Source organism: Antechinus flavipes, chromosome 3, assembly GCF_016432865.1.
Source record: "Antechinus flavipes isolate AdamAnt ecotype Samford, QLD, Australia chromosome 3, AdamAnt_v2, whole genome shotgun sequence".
NCBI lineage: Eukaryota > Metazoa > Chordata > Mammalia > Dasyuromorphia > Dasyuridae > Antechinus > Antechinus flavipes.
This window is the reverse complement of record NC_067400.1, coordinates 197,987,202-198,008,397: the sequence shown is the minus strand read 5'-3', so window position 1 is coordinate 198,008,397 and position 21,196 is coordinate 197,987,202. Positions and strand designations below refer to the sequence as shown.

Below are 21,196 nucleotides of genomic sequence, written 5' to 3'. Positions count from 1 at the left end.
GGAAAAATGTGAGAGCTCTGAAATTTAATATCTTAGGCCTTTCTATTGAAGATTAATCATAAGGAAATTATGAATTTTTTTGATGACATATGGTTTCTTCCCAGGAAAGCAAATTAAGCAGTGAAAGAGTAAGTATCAACAGTATGTTTATGCAATCCATCTTGCAGCTCTCTGGCTCAGAATTTTGTTTGCCTTCATTCCTCTATTTTTTTCTCCTCAGCTTTGCAATGGAGTCAGACTCCCTCTGTAAGAGCTTAACCTCTAATTGTCAGTTGGGGAGTGTCTTGATTAGAAGGCTAGGTTTGAAAGGTATACATAATAATGACTGATGTATCCCAAAGCAACAGAGCTGGAAATACACTTTAGAGTGCATCACACCACATATCTAAGCTGGCTGTCAAGTCACAAAAGCATTGTGATAACCTGGCTCTCTCCCTACTGGGTGTTTCCTAGCATCTGATTTTGTCTGCTCATAAGTCTGTATCTTACAATGGCTTCAGGGATCCTTGGGTCAATACCAGGATTTTGAGATTATGCTCAGGGAATAAATACCAGTCTATACCACTCGCTAATATATGCTTATCAATTCATATGACAAGGCAATCCACTTTTTCTTTACTAAGGAAGTAATTTGCCAAAGAGTTTTAATGAGTGTTGAGATACATTCCTGAAATATTTATTGTGGGAAGAAGATATTTTATTAAATTCATCAAAAATTATGAGTGAAAAATAGAAATTACTAACTTCAGTTATGAAAATAGTGCTATTCATAGAACTTTTGATAATCAATTTTTGATTTTTGATAATTGATTCAAAAATGTTTGTTAAGTACTTACTGAAGGCTATGGATTATCATAGGTTCTGGGGTTACAAAGATTAAAAATGATATGAAATTTGGAGAGGATAGGACAAGATCTGGAAATTGCTAGTAAGTAGTGTATGGAAAGCTACAAAATCTTCATTCCTGTAGGACTGACACTATCCCAGAGCAGGGAGCTTTGTCCTTCTGTCTCCTTCCATAGTTATTTCTGAAAGCAGCTTCAGGTTAATTTGAATAATACAGTCCAACAGTTCTGAATGAATGCTTCAGGGCAGGAAGTGAAGAGATAATTAGAGAGAGTGGAGCCCAAAGTGAGAAGTTGCTATCTTGAGTGGGAGATGAACCACTTGAATGATAGGAGAGAGAGAAGTAAGTAATACTGACATTCAATCCCATATGGTGTTGAAGACAAGAGACTTGTTTAAATGGTGCAAGAATGGAACATTCTCTCAAAGCCCTTAGAAATCTTTATTATGAAAAGTGCAGTTTGGGGTGTTAAAATAAGGTTTTTATGGGAATGGAAATCCTTTGGCTCTGAGGTATATATTTGAGCTGCAAGCTGGACAAGGCAAATTCTCCAAGAGCGCATACAGGAGCCATAATGGGGCCTTTCACATATTTGAAGACTGTTATCATATGTTAAATCTTTTTTTAATTTAAGATAAACATAAACATTTAATTCCAACTAATTTTCATATTCCATAAATGCTTTTGCCCTTAATATAACTTTACTCCAGCTTAACTGCATCTTCCAGTGTGATTCCAAATGGGAGACAATTCAAAATACATTGTGATTAGGACATTGTATTTCTGTCAACTTCTCTTTGTCTGAGTTTACAGTTTGAGTGCTCCTAATAGCTCTTCCTCTCTCACACTTTCTTTTGGAGATTCTCAAATGCTAATTTAATTCCGTTGATGGCTGCATCCAACTGTCATCTGGGTTGACATCCCTGGAAAGTATATTGCCAAGATAAATGAACTTATTCATAATTATTTTCTATTTACTATGAACAAAAATTCCATGTATGTATGGTCTAGTGTGGGCTAATGGAGACCTTTTTTCTTCGTGTTGATTATCCAGCCAAAATTATTAGAAATAGTAGAGAATTGATCTTTACTCTGTTGCATCTCAGCAGTAGTTCTATCCTTTATGTTATTTCATTGTTTCATGCTTGTGAAATCTGATCAGTCTATTAGCACCATGACAGAAGACTGAAAATCTTCCACTTGAATTGTATCAGAAAGATCCTGAAGATTACCTAGTAGGATAAAATACCAAATGTTAAGGTTTTCTTTTTAAGGTGAATTGCCAAGTATTCAAACCCTTCTGCAGAGAGTACAACTCCAATGGGCTGGCCATTGAGTTCAAATGTCAAATGCACAGTAGCAAAGACTATTTTACGGGAAACTTAAAAAAGCAAGTGCTTGTACAGTGGTCAGAAGAAGCAGTACAAGGACATTCTCAAGATCTCTTTGAAGAATTTTAGTATGGGTTGTAAGACAATGGTTTAGGATTACCCAACATGGTGTGTCTGCCTCAAAGAAGTGCTGAATTTCATGAGCAAAGTAGAATTTCAGTAACACAAAGGAAATGTGAGATGTGCAAATTCAGAGACATTTCTCTCTACTTGTGCCTGACTTATCATAGAGCTTCCCAAACTCAAAAATGGACTGATCAAATGCAGAAGAACATACTATATCCTGACACCAACATTGTGGTATTGATAGTTTTCTTAGAAAATGAAAGACAAACAACATCTATAATTATATTAAGATAACCTAAAATCTCTAATTTTTCTTATTTTAATTCACATCGATGTGTAGTCTACAAAACTTTCAAATGTTTTTTTCATATGAACTATTTTTAAAAATGTTTTGCCAACTTGTACTTTTCCAAGTGATTGTATGAATCCAAATGTAAGACTTTACATTTATCTTTATAAATTTTATCCATTTAAAATTATTAGCCCACGGTTTTAACCTGTTGAAATCATTTTGTGTTCTAGCTCTAATATCCATTGCATTAACTATATCTACTGAAAATTAATCAGTTTTTTCATTTGGAGATGAGAATAAAATTGGAGAATGGAGAATAAAATGACATATCTCTCTAATATCTTTGCCCAAAAAAACCTCAAATAGGATATGAAGAGTTAGACATGACTGAAATGATGGAACAATAACATTGCTTTATAACCTTGGCAAATTTAATCATCATAGACTTTAATCACCATTATCCTAATCCAAGTTGATGAAAAAAGTTAGAAAATAGAACTAGGTTGTATATAGATAGTATTATAGGGCATTCTATTAGGAATATTCTTTCTCATTCCTCTCTTCCTTATCCATTCTCCACAACTGATATAGATACATTAAATTCTTTGGATTCTATTAGACAAGCATTTCTAAAAATTTACTTAATTGTATATTACAAGAAATTTTACTAGCTCATTTGGATTAAAAAATTGTGGTTAAAAAAGCTATATCTGGGGCAGTGAAGTGATGCAGTGGTAGAATATCAGCCCTGAAGTCAGGAAAACCTGAGTTCAAATCTGGCCTCAGACATTTAAACACTTGCTAGCTATGTGACTCTGGGCAAGTGACTTAATCCCAATTTCCTCAGCAAAACAAAACAAAACAAAAACTATATCTAAGAGAGTTAAGCAATTGGATATCCACACTTTTATGAAACTTTGATGAATCTGAGATCATATTAATGTTAATCAATTCTCCAATAGTGCAAATGGCAGTAATCACCCTTCTACCAAATGATTGGTATCTTTTCTTTTTAAAAACATTTTGAGAATTGATCCCTTAATGCTATCAAATGGTTTTACCTCTATCTTAGATCTATTCTATATAAAGTTGGCATATCAGCTACTTTTTTTAGTTGTTTTCTGGAGTACCATTTTTACCTGGAGCACATCAGGGACTGTGATGTTGGAATCCAAATATAATAATAACAAAATAGCCAGCATTTATATAGCAATTACTATTGTCAGCCAATATGTGAAGCACTTTATAATTATCTCATTTGATCATCACAACAAACTTGAGAGGTAGATGCTATTACTATTTCCTTATATGGTGAGGAAACTGAGGTTAAAAGATTGAGTGACTTGCCAAGGATCACAGAGATAGGAAGTAGCTAGCTGAGGCTGGATTGCTTTTTCTGACTCAAGGCTTGAAGATCTTATTTTTATTCTTTATACTAAAGGTTGGTACGGAAACTATAATTATTTTTATGTTGAGATTTGGAGACTGTTAAGGAGAGGACAATTGAGGTAGAGAAAATGTCTGGTACTTGAATAGAGTAAAAAAATTCTCACCACTTGGGCAATTAGGTAGTGCAATAAATAGAATACTGGACTTAGAATTAGGAAGATCCTAGTGTGAATCCTGTCTCAGATATTTTCTGGGTATGTGACTTTGGATAAGTCACCTCTTAGTCTTTTCATTTATATTGTTGTGAGGATTAAATGAAATAATTTATGTAAAGTTTTTTTCAAATTTAAATGGCCATGTAAAATGCTAGTTATTGTTATTGTTCTACTATCATATCTCTGTCCTTTATCACATGGGATGATATTTGAAATTGATCCTATAGTTCACCTCAATGCTATCAAATTGCTTTTTGTAAAATGAGATTTGGAAGTTACTAAGGGTCAAAATGAAAATTTAGCTGCCATTGTTTCTGTGGGAAAATATATTCCAAATTCCAACCTTTTTATAAATTGGGGACTTCCCAAGTAGGTAAAATTTAACTGTAAAACTTGCCACTCTCCAATGGTTTGGTACTACATAAATATGGTATAGAAAAATTTTAATCAAAATTATGATTATTTTGTTCTTTGAGAAAAACATAGCTAAAATAGTTTCATTTTTGTATTCTCAATATAGCTGGCATGGTGCAAAACACATAGAAGTCATTTAGCAATTTTTTTGAATGAATGTATAACACAGAGTTATCCATTGGGTGACACAAGAACATATCTTGATAGAAAAATATTCTTTCATTGATTTTTTTTTACTGTCAAATCTTGTATCATAGGAAGAAAATATGAACACATGCATGCACAATTTACAAGAAAAATAGTGTCTAATAAATATAGTGTTCATTAATAAAATATAACTAACATAAAGCACAATGTCATCTTTACTAGATTTATAATCCATAGATATAAATATTTAAAAGATTTCTTTAATTTTTAAAGTTAATTTGTGCTTTGCATCTGGATTTGTTCAAGGAAACTTCAGATGACTCATACTGCCTTTGAAACAGCCTTAAGTATTTAGATATTATTTAAAACCACAGTCCTAAGATATATCTAACAAGATTTTTTTAAAATGAAAATTAAAACAATTTTTAGCAAGTAGAAAGAAAAGATCAAGGAGGTAAGAGAGCCACAGTGTATTGTAGTGTTCTGATTAGCTTTCTGGAGGTCCTCCGAATTGGGCCTTGGTTTTAGCAGAATAATTACTACAAGATTAGTCAGGAATAAAGTCCAAGTCTTTATTATCTCCTTCATAGTCTGTCTCCTTTGTCTGAGGCCAGACTAGCTTTCTGGGGGACCTTCAGATGGGCTTTGGTCTCATGGAGAAGTGAAGGAAGGCAGGCCAGCTACCATGAAGGTTTCTGTCTTCAAGTCTCTTCGAGTCCTACTCTAGGTCTGATTGACCTCTTAAATTCTCCATTCCAATTAAATCCATTCATCATACTAAGTATAAGCCAATCATATCTCTGGTGATATCACCAGGGAACCATTATTTGTTGTAAGATTTAAATCAATCATACTGAACTAGAGAACTATTAATTACCATGCTAAACTAGGTAACCATTGTCTTATCAATTCCACTGAGTTAACACCTTGTTGTAAGAATCCTTGCCTCAGGTATTTTTCTCCATTTTTCTGGCCCATTACAGTGTATTATATTAAAAAAAAGATTAAACCAATATAATGCTATACTTTTAAGAGTATACATTCATGAAAGTGAATCTAATTATAAGCCAACTTTAAAAAACATTACTTTATATTCAAGTGAGTTTTTTTAACTATCTATTTTTTTTGAGAAGGAAATGTCAAACCATTCCAACATCTTTGCTATGAAAATCCTATGGGAAGTCTACAGGATCACAAACGGTAGGACACTGAGCAATGGCAACCACCACGATCTTTTTGGGAGGTTATATTTTTTGAGATAACTTGCTGAAATTAATGTAGATCTGTGTTGGTAAAAGGAATTTCTTATTTGATTGAAATCACACCTACTCCCTATCTCTAACTCTTCCTGAAAATAAATACATGTACAATAGTTTTGAAAATAATCCTATGTTGGGACTTCCGGCCAAGATGGCCGAGAGAAGGCACACAGCTGTGTAAACTCCGTGTTTTTCTCTCACTATCCATTTCATTACAAGCCTCTGAATTGATGCTTGACTGAAAAAAACCCCACAAATAGTTACCAAGAGAAGCCATCCTTGAGATTCGCCAAGAAAAGTCTGTTTTTGCGCGAGGGCTGGGACAGTTTTGGATCGGGCGCAGGGTGCAGGCAGGCAGCTGAGAGCATGGCAGGCAGCTCACAGCCGAGCAGAATGGAGAGGGAGTGGGGTGTGATCACAGCCATCTCTGCGGAGAGAGCTTTGCTACAGGATTGGATACTTTGCCCTGGCAGCAAGCCAGCAGCCCAGCAGAGAAGCTAAAAACACAGGGGGGAGGGGGAGGGAAGAGGGCAGGGGCATACAACCCCAACAGCTGGAGTCTCTCGGAACCTGGCCACCCCTCCCCCCCCCACACACACACAGTGACTCAGCACGCTCTGGGATCTCAGAGCGCAGGCGCAGCACAGTAGGGCTAGTGCCTCGCTGCTGCCCCCGCAGTCTGTAGAGGAAGCTCGGTAACACCATCCAGCCCCTCCCCCCAAAAGCAGACTCCAATTAGGGGTGATTTCTTTTTTTCTTTTTGCTAGTTTGTCTTTGATTCTTCTCTGACATAATGAGCAAAAAATTGAAGAGGACTTTAACCCTTGACAGCTTCTATACAGAAAGAGAGCAGACTCTAAATCCTGAGGAGACTAAAAACAGACAGTCTCCAGGTGAATCCACAAAGGAGGAGATCATCTGTTCCTCAGCACAGATGAACCTCATAGAAGTTATTAAAAAGGTTCTCACAAGGGAGCTAGAAGAAAAATGGGAAAAGGAGAGGGAGGCTTGGCAAGAGAGGCTGGAGAAGTCATTCCACTCATTTAAAGGGAGAGTGGATAAAGAAATAAAATCCTTGAAAAATAGGATTAGTGAACTGGAAACAGAAAACAGCTCTCTAAAAAACAAAATTGGTGAAATGGAAAAAAATCCCACAGAACAAAAGAACTCAATGGGAAAATTAGAAAAAAGATTTTAAAAGAGTGAGTGAAGAAAACATTTCATTAAAAATCAGAATTGAACAATTGGAATTGAATGACTTGAGGAGACAAGAAGAATCAGTCAAGCAAATCCAAAAAAATCAAACAATGGAAAAGAATGTGAAATACCTTCTGGGGAAGACAACAGACCTGGAAAACAGATCCAGGAGAGACAATCTGAGAATCATTGGACTCCCAGAAAAATATGATGATAAAAAGAGCCTGGACACTATTTTCCAGGAAATTATCAAAGAGAAGTGCCCAGAAGTCATAGGAACAGAGGATAAAATAGACATTGAAAGAATTCATCTATCACCCACTGAAAGGGATCCTAAAATCAAAACACCAAGAAATATAGTGGCCAAATGCCAGAACCCTCAGATGAAGGAAAAAAATATTGCAAGCAGCTAGAAAAACCCAATTCAAGTATCAAGGAGCCACAATAAGGATCACCCAAGATCTGGCAGCATCCACATTAAAGGATCGAAGGGCCTGGAATATGATATTCTGAAAAGCTAAAGAACTTGGTATGCAACCAAAAATAACTTACCCAGCTAGAATGAGCATCTTTTTCCAGGGAAGAAGATGGACATTCAACGAAGTAAGCGAATTTCACCTATTTTTGATGAAAAAGCCAGAACTTAGCAAAAAGTTTGATCTACAAATATAGAACTCAAGAGAAATCTAAAAAGGTAAAGATTAATCTTGGGAACTATATTTCTATATAAAGATGTATAAAGAATACATGTATACCTTGTTCTAGAAAGTAGATGTGGAAAGGACATTGTACCAGAAAAAGGGTAAAGTGGGGGTACTACATCTCATGAAGAGGCAAGGGAAACCTATTATATCTGAGAGAAAGAATGGAGGGGGATTAATATAGTGGGTATCTTACTGCCTTCAGAATTGGCTTTAAGAGAAAATTTTTAGACATATTCAATTTATGGTGAAACTTCTCCCCCCTCATTGAAAAGTGAGAAGGGAAAAGTGAAAAGGGAAGAAATAAGCTAAGCAGAAGGGAATACAGAAACGGGGAGGGAAAGGGGTAAGATAGGGGGAGGAAATCTAAGGTGGGGGGGGAGAGATACTAAAAAGGGAGGGGTGTGAGAAGCAAGTGGTGCTCACAAGCTTAATACTGGGAAAGGGGGTAAGGGCGAAAGAAGGGAGAAAAGCATAAACAGGGGTTAACAAGATGGCAAGTAATATAGAATTGGTCATTTTAACCATAAATGTGAACGGGGTAAACTCCCCCATAAAGAAGAAATGGTTAGCAGAATGGATTAAAAAACAGAATCCTACAATATGTTGTTTACAGGAAACACACCTGAAGCAGGGAGATACATGCAGGTTAAAGGTAAAAGGTTGGAGCAAAATCTACTATGCTTCAGGTGAAGTAAAAAAAGCAGGGGTAGCCATCCTGATCTCAGATCAAGCTAAAGCAAAAATTGATCTAATTAAAAGAGATAAGGAAGGGCACTATATCTTGCTAAAGGGTAGCATGGATAATGAAGCAATATCACTATTAAACATTGTTGGAATCCTTACTAACTGCTAACTAATTAGAGTTGATCTAATATTACAAGAAGATTTTGGCCAGAACCTGAAACAAGGTACTAAGTAGAACTAATTAATACAAGGCTTGTGTTCACATCTTTACTCATTGGAGTTCACAAGTATGCCAGCTTCACAAAGTAAACTTTCTAACTTCAAGGGAGTTCACACCTCCCTTAAAGCTCTTTGGGCCAGAGAGCACTATGGGAGAAAACCCATAATCCCATTCTCTCAGAAGATTCACATATAAGGCGAGACAGCCATTCCAGAATACATTTTTTCCTCTTGGCTGGCTGGTGGCAGACGAAGAGTTTTCAAAGGATAAAGCTACGAGTGGAGAGTTCAGTGGACAACCAGTTTCATCTTCATCTCACACCACTGTAGTTGGTGGCTGGGCTCCCCAGAAGGAGACAAGAGAGACATTCCATCTCTGTGTTGGTTGGAGGCAGAAGAAAACAGAGGCAGAGGCTGAAGGACCAGAACCTTTGGATTTGGAGATATTCGGAGGGCTCTAAGGTAAACCGGCTGTGTTCTGAGAAGAACAAGAATTCCAACATTTGAACTCATAACAAAACATATACACGCCAAGTGGTGTAGCATCTAATTTCTTAAAAGAAAAATTAAGAGAGCTGCAAGAAGAAATAGACAGCAAAACTATAATAGTGGGAGATCTCAATCTTGCACTCTCAGAATTAGATAAATCAAACCACAAAATAAATAAGAAAGAAGTCAAAGAGGAAAATAGAATACTAGAAAAATTAGATATGATAGATCTCTGGAGAAAATGTAATGGAGACAGAAAGGAGTACACTTTCTTCTTAGCAGTTCATGGAACCTATACAAAAATTGACCATATATTAGGACATAAAAACCTCAAACTCAAATGCAGTAAGGCAGAAATAGTAAAGGCATCCTTTTGAGACCACGATGCAATGAAAATTACATTCAACAAAAAGCCAGGGGAAAGTAGACCAAAAAATAATTGGAAACTAAATGATCTCATACTAAAGAATGATTGGGTGAAACAGCAAATCATAGACATAATAACTTCACCCAAGAAAACGATAATAATGAGACATCATACCAAAATGTATGGGATGCAGCCAAAGCGGTAGTAAGGGGAAATTTCATATCTCTAGAGTCCTAGTTGCATAAAATAGAGAAAGAGAAGAGCAATGAATTGGGCTTGCAACTAAAAATGCTAGAAAAGGAACAAATTAAAAAACTTTAATTTTTTTAATTAAACACTAAACCTTGAAATTCTAAAAATAAAAGGAGAGATCAATAAAATTGAAAGTAAAAAAAAACTATTGAATTAATTAATAAAACTAAGAGTTGGTTCTGTGAAAAAAAACCAACAAAACAGACAAATCCTTAGTAAATCTGATTAAAAAAAGGAAAGAGGAAAATCAAATTGTTAGTCTTAAAAATGAAAAGGGAGAACTCACCACTAACGAAGAGGAAATTAGAGCAATAATTAGGAGTTACTTTGGCCAACTTTATGCCAATAAATTCTACAACTTAAATGAAATAGAAAAATACCTCCAAAAATATAGCTTGCCCAAACTAACAGAGGAAGAAGTAAATATGCTAAACAGTCCCATCTCAGAAAAAGAAATAGAACAAACTATCAACCAACTCCCTAAGAAAAAAATCCCCAGGACCAGATGGATTTACATGTGAATTCTATCAAACATTTAAAGAACAATTAACTCCAATGCTAAATAAACTATTTTAAAAAATAGGGATTGAAGGAGTCCTACCAAACTCCTTTTATGACACAGACATGGTACTGATACCTAAACCAGGTAGGTTGAAAACAGAGAAAGAAAATTATAGACCAATCTCCCTAATGAATATTGATGCTAAAATCTTAAATAAAATATTAGCAAAAAGATTACAGAAAATCATCCCCAGGATAATACACTATGAGCAAGTAGGATTTATACCAGGAATGCAGGGCTGGTTCAATATTAGGAAAACTATTAGCATAATTGACTATATCAATAACCAACCAAACAAAAACCATATGATCATTTCAATAGATGCAGAAAAAGCATTTGATAAAATTCAACATCCATTTCTAGTAAAAACACTTGAGAGCATAGGAATAAAAGGACTTTTCCTTAAAATAGTCAGGAGCATATATTTAAAACCATCAGTAAGCATCATATGCAATGGAGAAAAACTGGAATCTTTCCCAGTAAGATCTGGAGTGAAACAAGGTTGCCCACTGTCACCATTATTATTCAATATCGTATTAGAAACAGTAGCCTCTGCAATGAGTCGAGAAAGATATTAAAGGAATTAGAGTAGGCAATGAGGAAACCAAACTATCACTCTTTGCAGATGATATGATGGTATACCTAGAGAACCCCAGAGATTCTACTAAAAAGCTATTAGAAATAATTCACAATATTAGCAAAGTAGCTGGATACAAAATAAATCCCCGTAAATCCTCAGCATTTTTATACATCACCAACAAAATCCAACAGCAAGAGATACAAAGAGAAATTCCATTCAGAATAACTGTTGATACCATAAAATACTTGGGAATCTATCTAACCAAAGGAAAGGCAGGAATTATATGAGCAAAATTACAAAAAAATTTCCACACAAATAAAGTTAGACTTAAATAATTGGAAAAATATTAAGTGCTCTTGGATAGGCCGAGCGAATATAATAAAGATGACAATACTCCCTAAACTAATCTATTTATTTAGTGCTATACCAATCAGACTTCTAAGAAAATATTTTAATGATCTAGAAAAAATAACAACAAAATTCATATGGAACAATAAAAAGTCGAGAATCTCAAGGGAATTAATGAAAAAAAATCAAATGAAGGTGGCCTAGCTGTATCTGATCTAAAATTATACTATAAAGCAGCAGTCACCAAAACCATTTGGTATTGGCTAAGAAATAGATTAGTGGATCAGTGGAAAAGGTTAGGTTCACAAGACAGAATAGTCAACTATAGCTATCTAGTGTTTGACAAACCCAAAGATCCTAACTTTTGGGATAAGAATTCATTATTTGATAAAAACTGCTGGGATAACTGGAAATTAGTATGGCAGAAATTAGGCATGGACCCACACTTAACACCATATACCAAGATAAGATCAAAATGAGTCCATGACCTAGGCATAAAGAATGAGATTATAAATAAATTAGAGGAACATAGGATAGTTTACCTCTCAGACTTGTGGAGGAGAAAGAAATTTGTGACCAAAGATGAACTAGAGACTATTACTGATCACAAAATAGAAAATTTTGATTATATCAAATTTAAAAGCCTTTGTACAAACAAAACTAATGCAAACAAGATTAGAAGGGAAGCAACAAACTGGGAAAACATCCTCACCGTTAAAGGTTCTGATAAAGGCCTCATTTCCAAAATATATAGAGAATTGACTCAAATTTATAAGAAATCAAGCCACTCTCCAACTGATAAATGGTCAAAGGATATGAACAGACAATTTTCAGATGATGAAATTGAAACTATTACCACTCATATGAAAGAGTATTTCAAATTATTGATCAGAGAAATGCAAATTAAGACAACTCTGAGATACCACTACACACCTGTCAGATTGGCTAAGATGACAGGAAAAAATAATGATGAATGTTGGAGGGGATGCGGGAAAACTGGGACAATGATGCATTGTTGGTGGAACTGTGAACGAATCCAACCATTCTGGAGAGCAATCTGGAATTATGCCCAAAAAGTTATCAAATTGTGCATACCCTTTGATCCAGCAGTGTTTCTATTGGGCTTATATCCCAAAGAAATACTAAAGAAGGGAAAGGGACCTGTATGTGCCAAACTGTTTGTGGCAGCCCTGTTTGTAGTGGCTAGAAGCTGGAAAATGAATGGATGCCCATCAATTGGAGAATGGCTGGGTAAATTGTGGTATATGAATGTTATGGAATATTATTGTTCTGTAAGAAATGACCAGCAGGATGAATACAGAGAGGCTTGGCGAGACTTACATGAACTGATGCTAAGTGAAATGAGCAGAACCAGGAGATCACTTTACACTTCGACAACGATATTGTATGAGGATGTATTCTGATGGAAGTGGATTTCTTTGACAAAGACTCAGTTTAAATTGATAAATGATGGACAGAAGCAGCTACACCCAAAGAAAGAACACTGGGAAACGAATGTGAACTATTTGCATTTTTGTTTTTCTTTCCGAGTTGTTTTTACCTTCTGAATCCAATTCTCCCTGTGCAACAAGAGAACTGCTCGGTTCTGCAAACATATATTGTATCTAGGATATACTGCAACATATCTAACATATATAGGACTGCTTGCCATCTAGGGGAGGGAGGGAGGGGAAAAATCGGAACAGAAGTGAGTGCAAAGGATAATGTTGTAAAAAATTACCCTGGCATGGATTCTGTCAATATAAAGTTATTATAAAATAAAATAAAATATTAAAAAAAAGAAAACAATCCCATGTTGACATACCTGTTAGCTACTTAATGTGAAGTCAGTTTTTAATTATTTGTACAAATAGAAAATTAGTTTTGGTAATCAAATAGTACAAAATTCTCTTTTTTTGGCTTTGAAATACATTTGGAACATGTATTTCAAATCGAGTATACTGAATATTCTGTGAATTGACTTCAAAGCAAAGTAATATCATCCACTGCAAAGTGTCCTAAGAATATTGTGCTAAGCACTGACTAATATGGAAATATATCTAACATGATTGCACTTATATGGCCTGTATCCGATTGCTTGCTGTTTGGAGAGGTTAGAGGTAAAGGAGGAAGAAAGAAAATTTGGAATTGAAAACTATCTTTATTAAACTCTTTGGAATTGAAAACTGTCTTTATATATAATTGGAAAAATACTATTAATTGCCAAAAGAATATTATGTTAAGTCCTTCTGATTACTCAAACTTGATTGCTTTGTATTTCAGTCAGGATATTTGTTGGTGTAAGAAATTAAGAAGAATAAATTAAGAAAATCAATATTATATAAGAAAAAGTTAATTTTAAGCATTTGGAAGCCTTTGGAATGCGTAGTTTTAGAGTATTTTACTGTGAATACTTTTTGCACTTATTTTCTTTGTGCTTTCTGCTAAGTTTTCTCTTTGTAAGGTTTAGGTCAAAGTTTCACAGCTTGTGATGCAGTTGATATCTATTTCTATGTATAAACTCAAGAGTAGGGAATTCTTCCTTAGGTTCTTACAAAGCCACAGCTGAAGTAGTTCCATTCTCTTTTGGTAACTCATATTGCTATTGAGAGGTAATTAAGGAAGTTTAGAAGACCCTCTAAAGTTGAAGGCTAAAAAAGAGCATTCAATTTACAATATCATAGAAAAAGAAATTCAACTTAAATTGTCATTATAATTGCTGTTACAAATAGTGTGAGGCACACTAATTTTTAAAAACTGGTGATTTAAAATTGGTGACTGGTGATTTACTTATGGAAGAGAGACTCTCATGAGGAACTTGCAGAAGATGAAAGCTAAAGCCTTTTCTTATTCCAGAGAAGTTCTTCCCATTAGAAAAAGTGAGGGAATCTGTGCACAGCTTTAATAAATCCCCAGCCTATTGCTTGGTTTGCTGATTCATAATGCTTTTTGGTTAGATAGATCTTGTGTATATTTGATTGGGTAGCACCAAAGATCTTCAAAAAGAGGGGATTTATGAAAGCTATGGAAAGCTATAGAAACACCCACATATTCCAATTAATAGACTGATGAACTTGTAAAAGTTCATTACTACTATTCTTGTAAGATAAATGAGTACATTGAAAGGAATTTTCAAATGTATAGTAGAACAACAGGGAGATCTTTTTCCATCTTAAATAAGCAGAGGGATTCCCTGAAAGAACTAGATGTCTCAAACTTTTGCGATAGTTTCCTTGTTGGTGAATTTACTTTAGTCAAAATGAAAGTATTTTATAATAATAACAAATATTAGAAAAAGTGATATTTTATCCATAGCAGAACATCCAAGACTACCTTTATAGAAGGTACTGGATGGCTGAAACTTAAACACTGATGTCCTACTCTCCCAAGTAGTATCTGTCTTCTGGATCCTTGTTTCAGAAAGGACCCAAGTCATTCTTGATTTCACTCATGAACTGAATCTCTAGATTTCTTTTCTTTTTCCTCCTTGCCAACCACCTTTTTTCATATGGAAGAATTATCCCCCTTTTTGCATTTAAAAATATTCTCTTACTTTCTTTTCTTGGGAGCATGGAATGTCTTACTTGTATTTGTATTTCCATTGCTTAGCACAGTTCCTGGTATATAGTAAGGATCCTAATAAATGACCTCACTCCTCTATTTCTCTTTATCTCTCCATCATTCCTCCCTCTCTGCAGTGCCTGGTGTATAATAAACACTTAATAGATGTTTATTGTTGCATTGAAGAGGTTTTTTCTTGTAATTAGATAGAAATTATTATTTAATTCTTAAAGAACAGTTTGGAAAATATTGGAAACCCATGAGCCAGAACCAAAGCTCTGAGTTTACATCAAGTTCAGTGTTAGTTGGGTCTCTCACACACACCTTTCTGGATCTTGTTCTTGTCTTCTTTGGCTCATTTTCTGGATTTCTGCTATTAAAAAGTAAAAAGCTTTCAGCTTCCACATAAGCACTCAGGCTAACATAATTGTTGTATATAGGCTAGTCTTAATCTTACCTGATTGAAAACATAAAGGATCTTTACTCACTCTTGACTTTTCCATGAACTTTCATTTTTTTTTTTCAGAGATGACTGATACAGATACAGCATACTACCTTAACAATAATTAACAGTTATGTAGTCCTTTAAATCTTCTTGTGCAGCATTTTACATACATTTTCTCATTTGAGCCCCTACAAAAACTCCATCAAATGGTTACTATTGTTTTTATCATTTTACATTTTCTCATACTTTATAATATCATCCGTTGGTAATTTGATTAGCATAATACTGGACCATCCCCAATCATTTTGACTTTTGTTTTGCCACTGGATTCTTTGCCCCATTTAAATAAAATTAATATAAAGGACAAGACATTACTCTTGTGACATCATTGATGTATGAACAATCACCACCACTACCATCATTTTATAGATGAGAAAACTGAAATTGAGATTAAATAAGTGACTTTTCCATAATCTCACAGAATTATCAAATGTCTAAATAAAGGCTCAAACTCAAGCCTTCCCTACTTGAAGTTCAGTACTACCAGGAATCAAATACACAGCTTGTTGGTTCTACCTTTCCTACAACATTCCCAAGTATAGACAGAAACCAGATTAACATTTAATTGGGAAATATTTAATAAAATAAAAGCACCGTAAAACATAGTTAATGTAATTATATGGTTTTCCATATCATTATGCAGTCTTCAGGGATGCTTTTTTTTAATGGTCTCTATTTCTACTTGAGTTTGACACCATTGCTCTATACCCACTAGATGCCTCAAGGTTGAGACCTTTTTAAAAGGAAATTATTCAGTATTGCCTAAGAGTCAAGCTACCCATCACTATGGTGAACCTGCATGTCATTTACTACCGTGATCGTCACTTTTTATTCCTTAGCTTCTTTATTTCACAAATGAGGAAACTGAGGAATATCTATAAATTCATGACCTTCATGTCCCCTAGTGTTTTATTTAGACTTTTAATAGTACCCTAAAGATGGGACTCTCCTACTGATAATTGACTGGTAATTCACCTGAACAATACACATAATTGCTAGTACCAGTGATGGGACTCTCCTACTGATAATTGACTGGCAATTCACCTGAACAATACACATAATTGCTAGTACCAGTGATTAGGTTTTCTCTTTTCCATTATGACTCATTGGACCAAGAACAATTACACTTGGTCCATAAATTACTCTACTGCACAGCCATATTAATTATATGTTTCTCTATCTAGGGTCAGATATCAAATTTCCTGAGGAAATATCGATTCCTAGATGTACCTACTTCCCTGTATATGCCACAGACCTGTCACCTTTCTTTACAAGAAAAGCTTCTCTCTGATTAAGAAAGTCTCAAATTAGCTATCCCAGTCATCATGGTTTCTGCCCCTCTCTTCATTTTCTGCTTTCCTAATCCTCAATTAAATGGTCAAGTCTAAACTTAGTTATATAACTAAAGAGTTAAGGGAAATATGAGTTAACACTTTAGCGAAAAACATTGTCAAGGCCATACATACCTCCATATTGGTAAGCTTGTTAAAAGGAACTAACTTGACAAGGAAATCTCTCTGGAGGTTCCTATCACTTTTTACACATAGATTCCAGAAATTTATTTGCCATATATGGGAGTGCTATATTTTTTCCTGCCAGTTAGAGTTATTGAATAAGCATTATTGAGAGAAAGTTTATAAAACATTTTGAGTTTCTGGGATAGAACTGACTATATGAAATACAATTCCACTTGAGAAAAAGAGAGTTTACAATACATACACAATTATTTTTCACTTTGTAAAATCATAAAATTATATAATTGGATCTAGAAGGCTCTATAAAAATCATCTCAATTCAAATCCCTTATTGTACAGATGAAGAAGTTGAGGCTGCTTAAGCAAAGTCACACATGTAGTTAGTGACAAGCACTTTATATAGAAAAGACAAAGAATTAGGAACATCATTAACTTCATAAAATCATATATTTGTAATGAGAAATGATTTCAGAAATTATTTAATCCGATGCTTTTTTTCAATAGATGAAAAAATTGAAGCCTAGAAAAGTGAAATGGCTTGTTTAAGGTGACAGGCAATAAATGAAAGAGCTGGGATAAATTCAGTTCTTCTAATGTCCAAATCCAGAATTCTTTCCATAAGCTTAAAATAAATAGTGATAAGATTTATCAATATAGATTGCCTAGTTCTCCACTCATTCACTGGGACATGTAAGTTAAATAATATTATTTCAAAAGCATTTATAAATATCTCATTTTTAACTCAGCATATTTTATATAATTTGTGATTTTAAAGAAAGAAAGATAGCTGAAGTAAATGATTATCTTCTTGTTTACTTCTTACTATTTCTTGCTGTTATTTCCAGTTAACAATTTTAATTTTGTGTCTGTTATACTATTTGTTCTCCTAGACTGCTTCTAGATATAGTTGCTAGGAAAACCTACCCAAAGCATCAGTTTAGAATGAATTATTCAGATACATATCTAAACCCAAACTACTGTTTTGAAAAACATAATAGAAAGAGTAAGTATTAGAATCACTTCAAATACTATGGGGAGCACTTAAAAAAATTAAGACCATTAACCTTTTCTGTAGTAGAAATGAGAAATGTGTAAAATAATATATCCTAAAAATAATGGGGTGAGAGAAGAGAAAAAAAGAGAGAGGGAAGAGGGAGGGAAAGAGAGACAGAGAGAGACAGAGACAGAGAGAGTCAGAAACAGAGAGAGAGAGAGAGAGAGAGAGAGAGGGAGGGAGAAAGAGACAGAGACAGGGAGAAATAATGAAAAAATTCTGTCTCATAACAACTAGGAGTTTCATTTTGCCTAAAAGAGGACACTTGGTAGTGAGTATGTATTTTGAATGGTGTTGCTATATAATAACTGCACAATTTTGCTGAATTCAGTCTATAGCATTAAATCTGGATATTGATACCAGTCACACTGCAAATATATCATTGCTGCTTATACACATGGCAGTATAGAAGAGAAAGAAGGTATGATATCCAGGGGAAAAATAAATGGAAATGAGAATCAGGAGAGAAAGATAAGATGGGCACTCAATTCTCCTAGACTGTGTGTTATATAAATGAAAGGCCAAGGAAAACAGGATTGTTGAAGACTTCATCCAAATGCAAAGGAGGAGAAAAATAATATTTGAAGTCTCAAATCAAAAAAAGAAATCTTGCCTTTTTAATAAGAAAGTGAAATATTTTAAGGTATCTAAATAAAGTGATTCTTAAGCTGGGGTCCCTGGAGTCCTGAGTTGTCTGTGGATAGATTTCAGGATGGAAGGGAATTTGGAAGGGAAAAACAATTTTTTTTCTTAATCTCTTTTGAAACAGCTTTCCCTTCAATCATGATTTTGAAAAGCCACATCTGAGAAGTGTGTGTGTGGGAATCTATGAGACTTCATCAGAAAGCTCAAAGTGTCCATGGCACACAAATGATTGAATGATTGCTATAGAATGATTGAAAAATCTTATAAAATTTACAGTTTCCTATTATTTTTAGAATGTGTCTGTCATAAAAGACAAAACAAATAAATCTCCCCCCCCCCCACAAACCTTCTCTCTCCCTCTTTCACTTCTCTGGGACATTTATGACAATATATTTTCCCTCCTTAATAAATAGTAGACCCATTAGTACTTAGGGGATTGAATCAGATCTTTTGTTCTATAGCACTAAATGAATCGATAAGTTTCTTGATCAGCTCTACTTTTAAGTGTAAGCATGCTTTTATATATTTGAAGAGCAAGCTTTTTAAAGTGTGATCTTTTAATTTATGCAGTTTCCAAAAATGACTCTTTGCTTATATATTCCCAGTACTTCCTTTTTCTCTTTCTTGTTAATCACACAAACAAAGGGGAACAAAGGGGAACAAAGGTGAGAGTATCCCATTTCTAATTTAAGTTATGACTACAAGCCATAATCGATTATACGTCAATTACCAGGCTAGTGCTATTTTCCCCCAAACAAAATCTAATAGAAAAGTATTTTAAAAGTGATTAAGCCAAGTGAATAGTGTGTATAAAGAATAGAAGTGGGGTTTCAATTCATTTCTTCCTTCAGTTTTTGAAAAATATTTAAAACTATATATGATAACTATACTTATAGGAGAAATCAATTATATTATCAAGTTCAAATCTTTCACCCTCCTCTTCCTTTATACTTATGCTCTAATGTACCTGAGAAATTCACTGTGAGGAAAATGCTGCTATTCTTCACTAAAAATTCCATGAATAATTTTATGTAAAAATTAATTTGTGATAAATGACTTAAATCCCTAACTCAGAACAGCTTCTTTAAATATCAGCAGAAAATGACACCTCACCCGTAGAAAAGAATCCAGGGATCCATTTTCCATGTATTCAACCACAATCATTACTGGCCTACCTGCAATGAGAACAAATGAATATATTAGGATGATGATGATGATGATTAGATGACATTTGAAGTGAATCTTAAATGGTGCAAGACCTTTTACATTCATTATATCACAATCAATTTTTACAACATCCTTGATGGGAAAGTCCTATAGATACTGTTGTCTCTACTTTCTAAAATATTATTGGTGTTGTTATAATTGTTACTAGTATAACTCCTAGAAGTAGGAAATATAGATTAAAACAAAAATGTTCAAAGTCAAAATCCATTGCTCTCTGTATTGTGTATGTTGCTTCTCATTTATGAAATTTTATTATAGCCATCCAGCTGTTCTTCATAGATTATTTATAAATTGTTAATTGGAACATCATTTTCAAATTTCTTTTGATAATAAAGCTTGCTTTTAGTTAATTTTTCAAAATTTTAGGAGGCAATCAGAGTTAAGTGACAGCTACTATATAAGTAAGGTTACTGAGGTAAGATTACTATTATTAGCTCCTTTTTACCAATAAAGAAACTGAAACTAAGTGACTTGTGTGAGTCAGAATTTGCACTCATGTTCCTTATCAAAAGTTCTGTATTTTATCCACTGTGTCACCTATATATCTCTAGTATCATAGAGAAGAAATCTCTCCAGTTTAAAAAAAATTAAACAAATCATTAAGTATGACTAATAAAAGGAAAATTTGATTTGAATTATTCACTAAGTAAATATGTGAACCAAATCTAGGGTGCTTTTCTTTTCTTTAAGAAATGCTCCCATAAATTGTGAACTGATTCAATCATTCTGGAGAACAATATGGAACTATGCCCAAAGACATAAAATCATGCATTTCTTTTGACCTAGCAATAACAATTCTAGATCCCCAAAATATTTTTTTAAATGACCTATTTGTACAAAAATATTTATAGCAAAAATTTCTGTGGTGGCAAAGAATTGGAAATTGAGGGTATCCTCAATGAATAAGTAGTGGTAGACAATTATAATGGAATACTATTATGCTATAAGAAAAAAAATGAGCAGAATGATTTTAGAAAAATCTGGACTTATAAGAATTGTTACAAAGTGAAATGAGCAGAACAGGGAGAATATTGTACATACCAACAGCAATATTGTGCTATGAATAACTATGCTATTAGTAATAGATTTGCCAATAAATAAGAAGTAATTAATTAGCTAATTAGTTATATCATCAATGTAATAGGTCCTCCTGACTTCAGGGCTGGTGCTCCATCCCCTGCACTACCTAGCTGCCCTATGCTATCTACTTCTAGAGAAAGAAATGTCATTTGAATACAGACTGAAGCTTCTTTCCTTCCTCCTTCTCTCTTTTCCCTCCCTCTCTTCCATCCCTCCCTCCCTTCCTC

The 21,196-nt window shown here is 34.2% G+C and overlaps 1 protein-coding gene across 1 annotated transcript in view; it reads right to left on the bottom strand.

Moving 5' to 3' along the window:
- Positions 1 to 21,196, bottom strand: part of EPHA6 (EPH receptor A6) — a 983,513-nt gene that overhangs the window by 192,274 nt on the left and 770,043 nt on the right. The window contains 1 exon segment of the mRNA XM_051984381.1: positions 19,776 to 19,837. Coding sequence (XP_051840341.1) covers positions 19,776 to 19,837 — 62 coding nt within the window.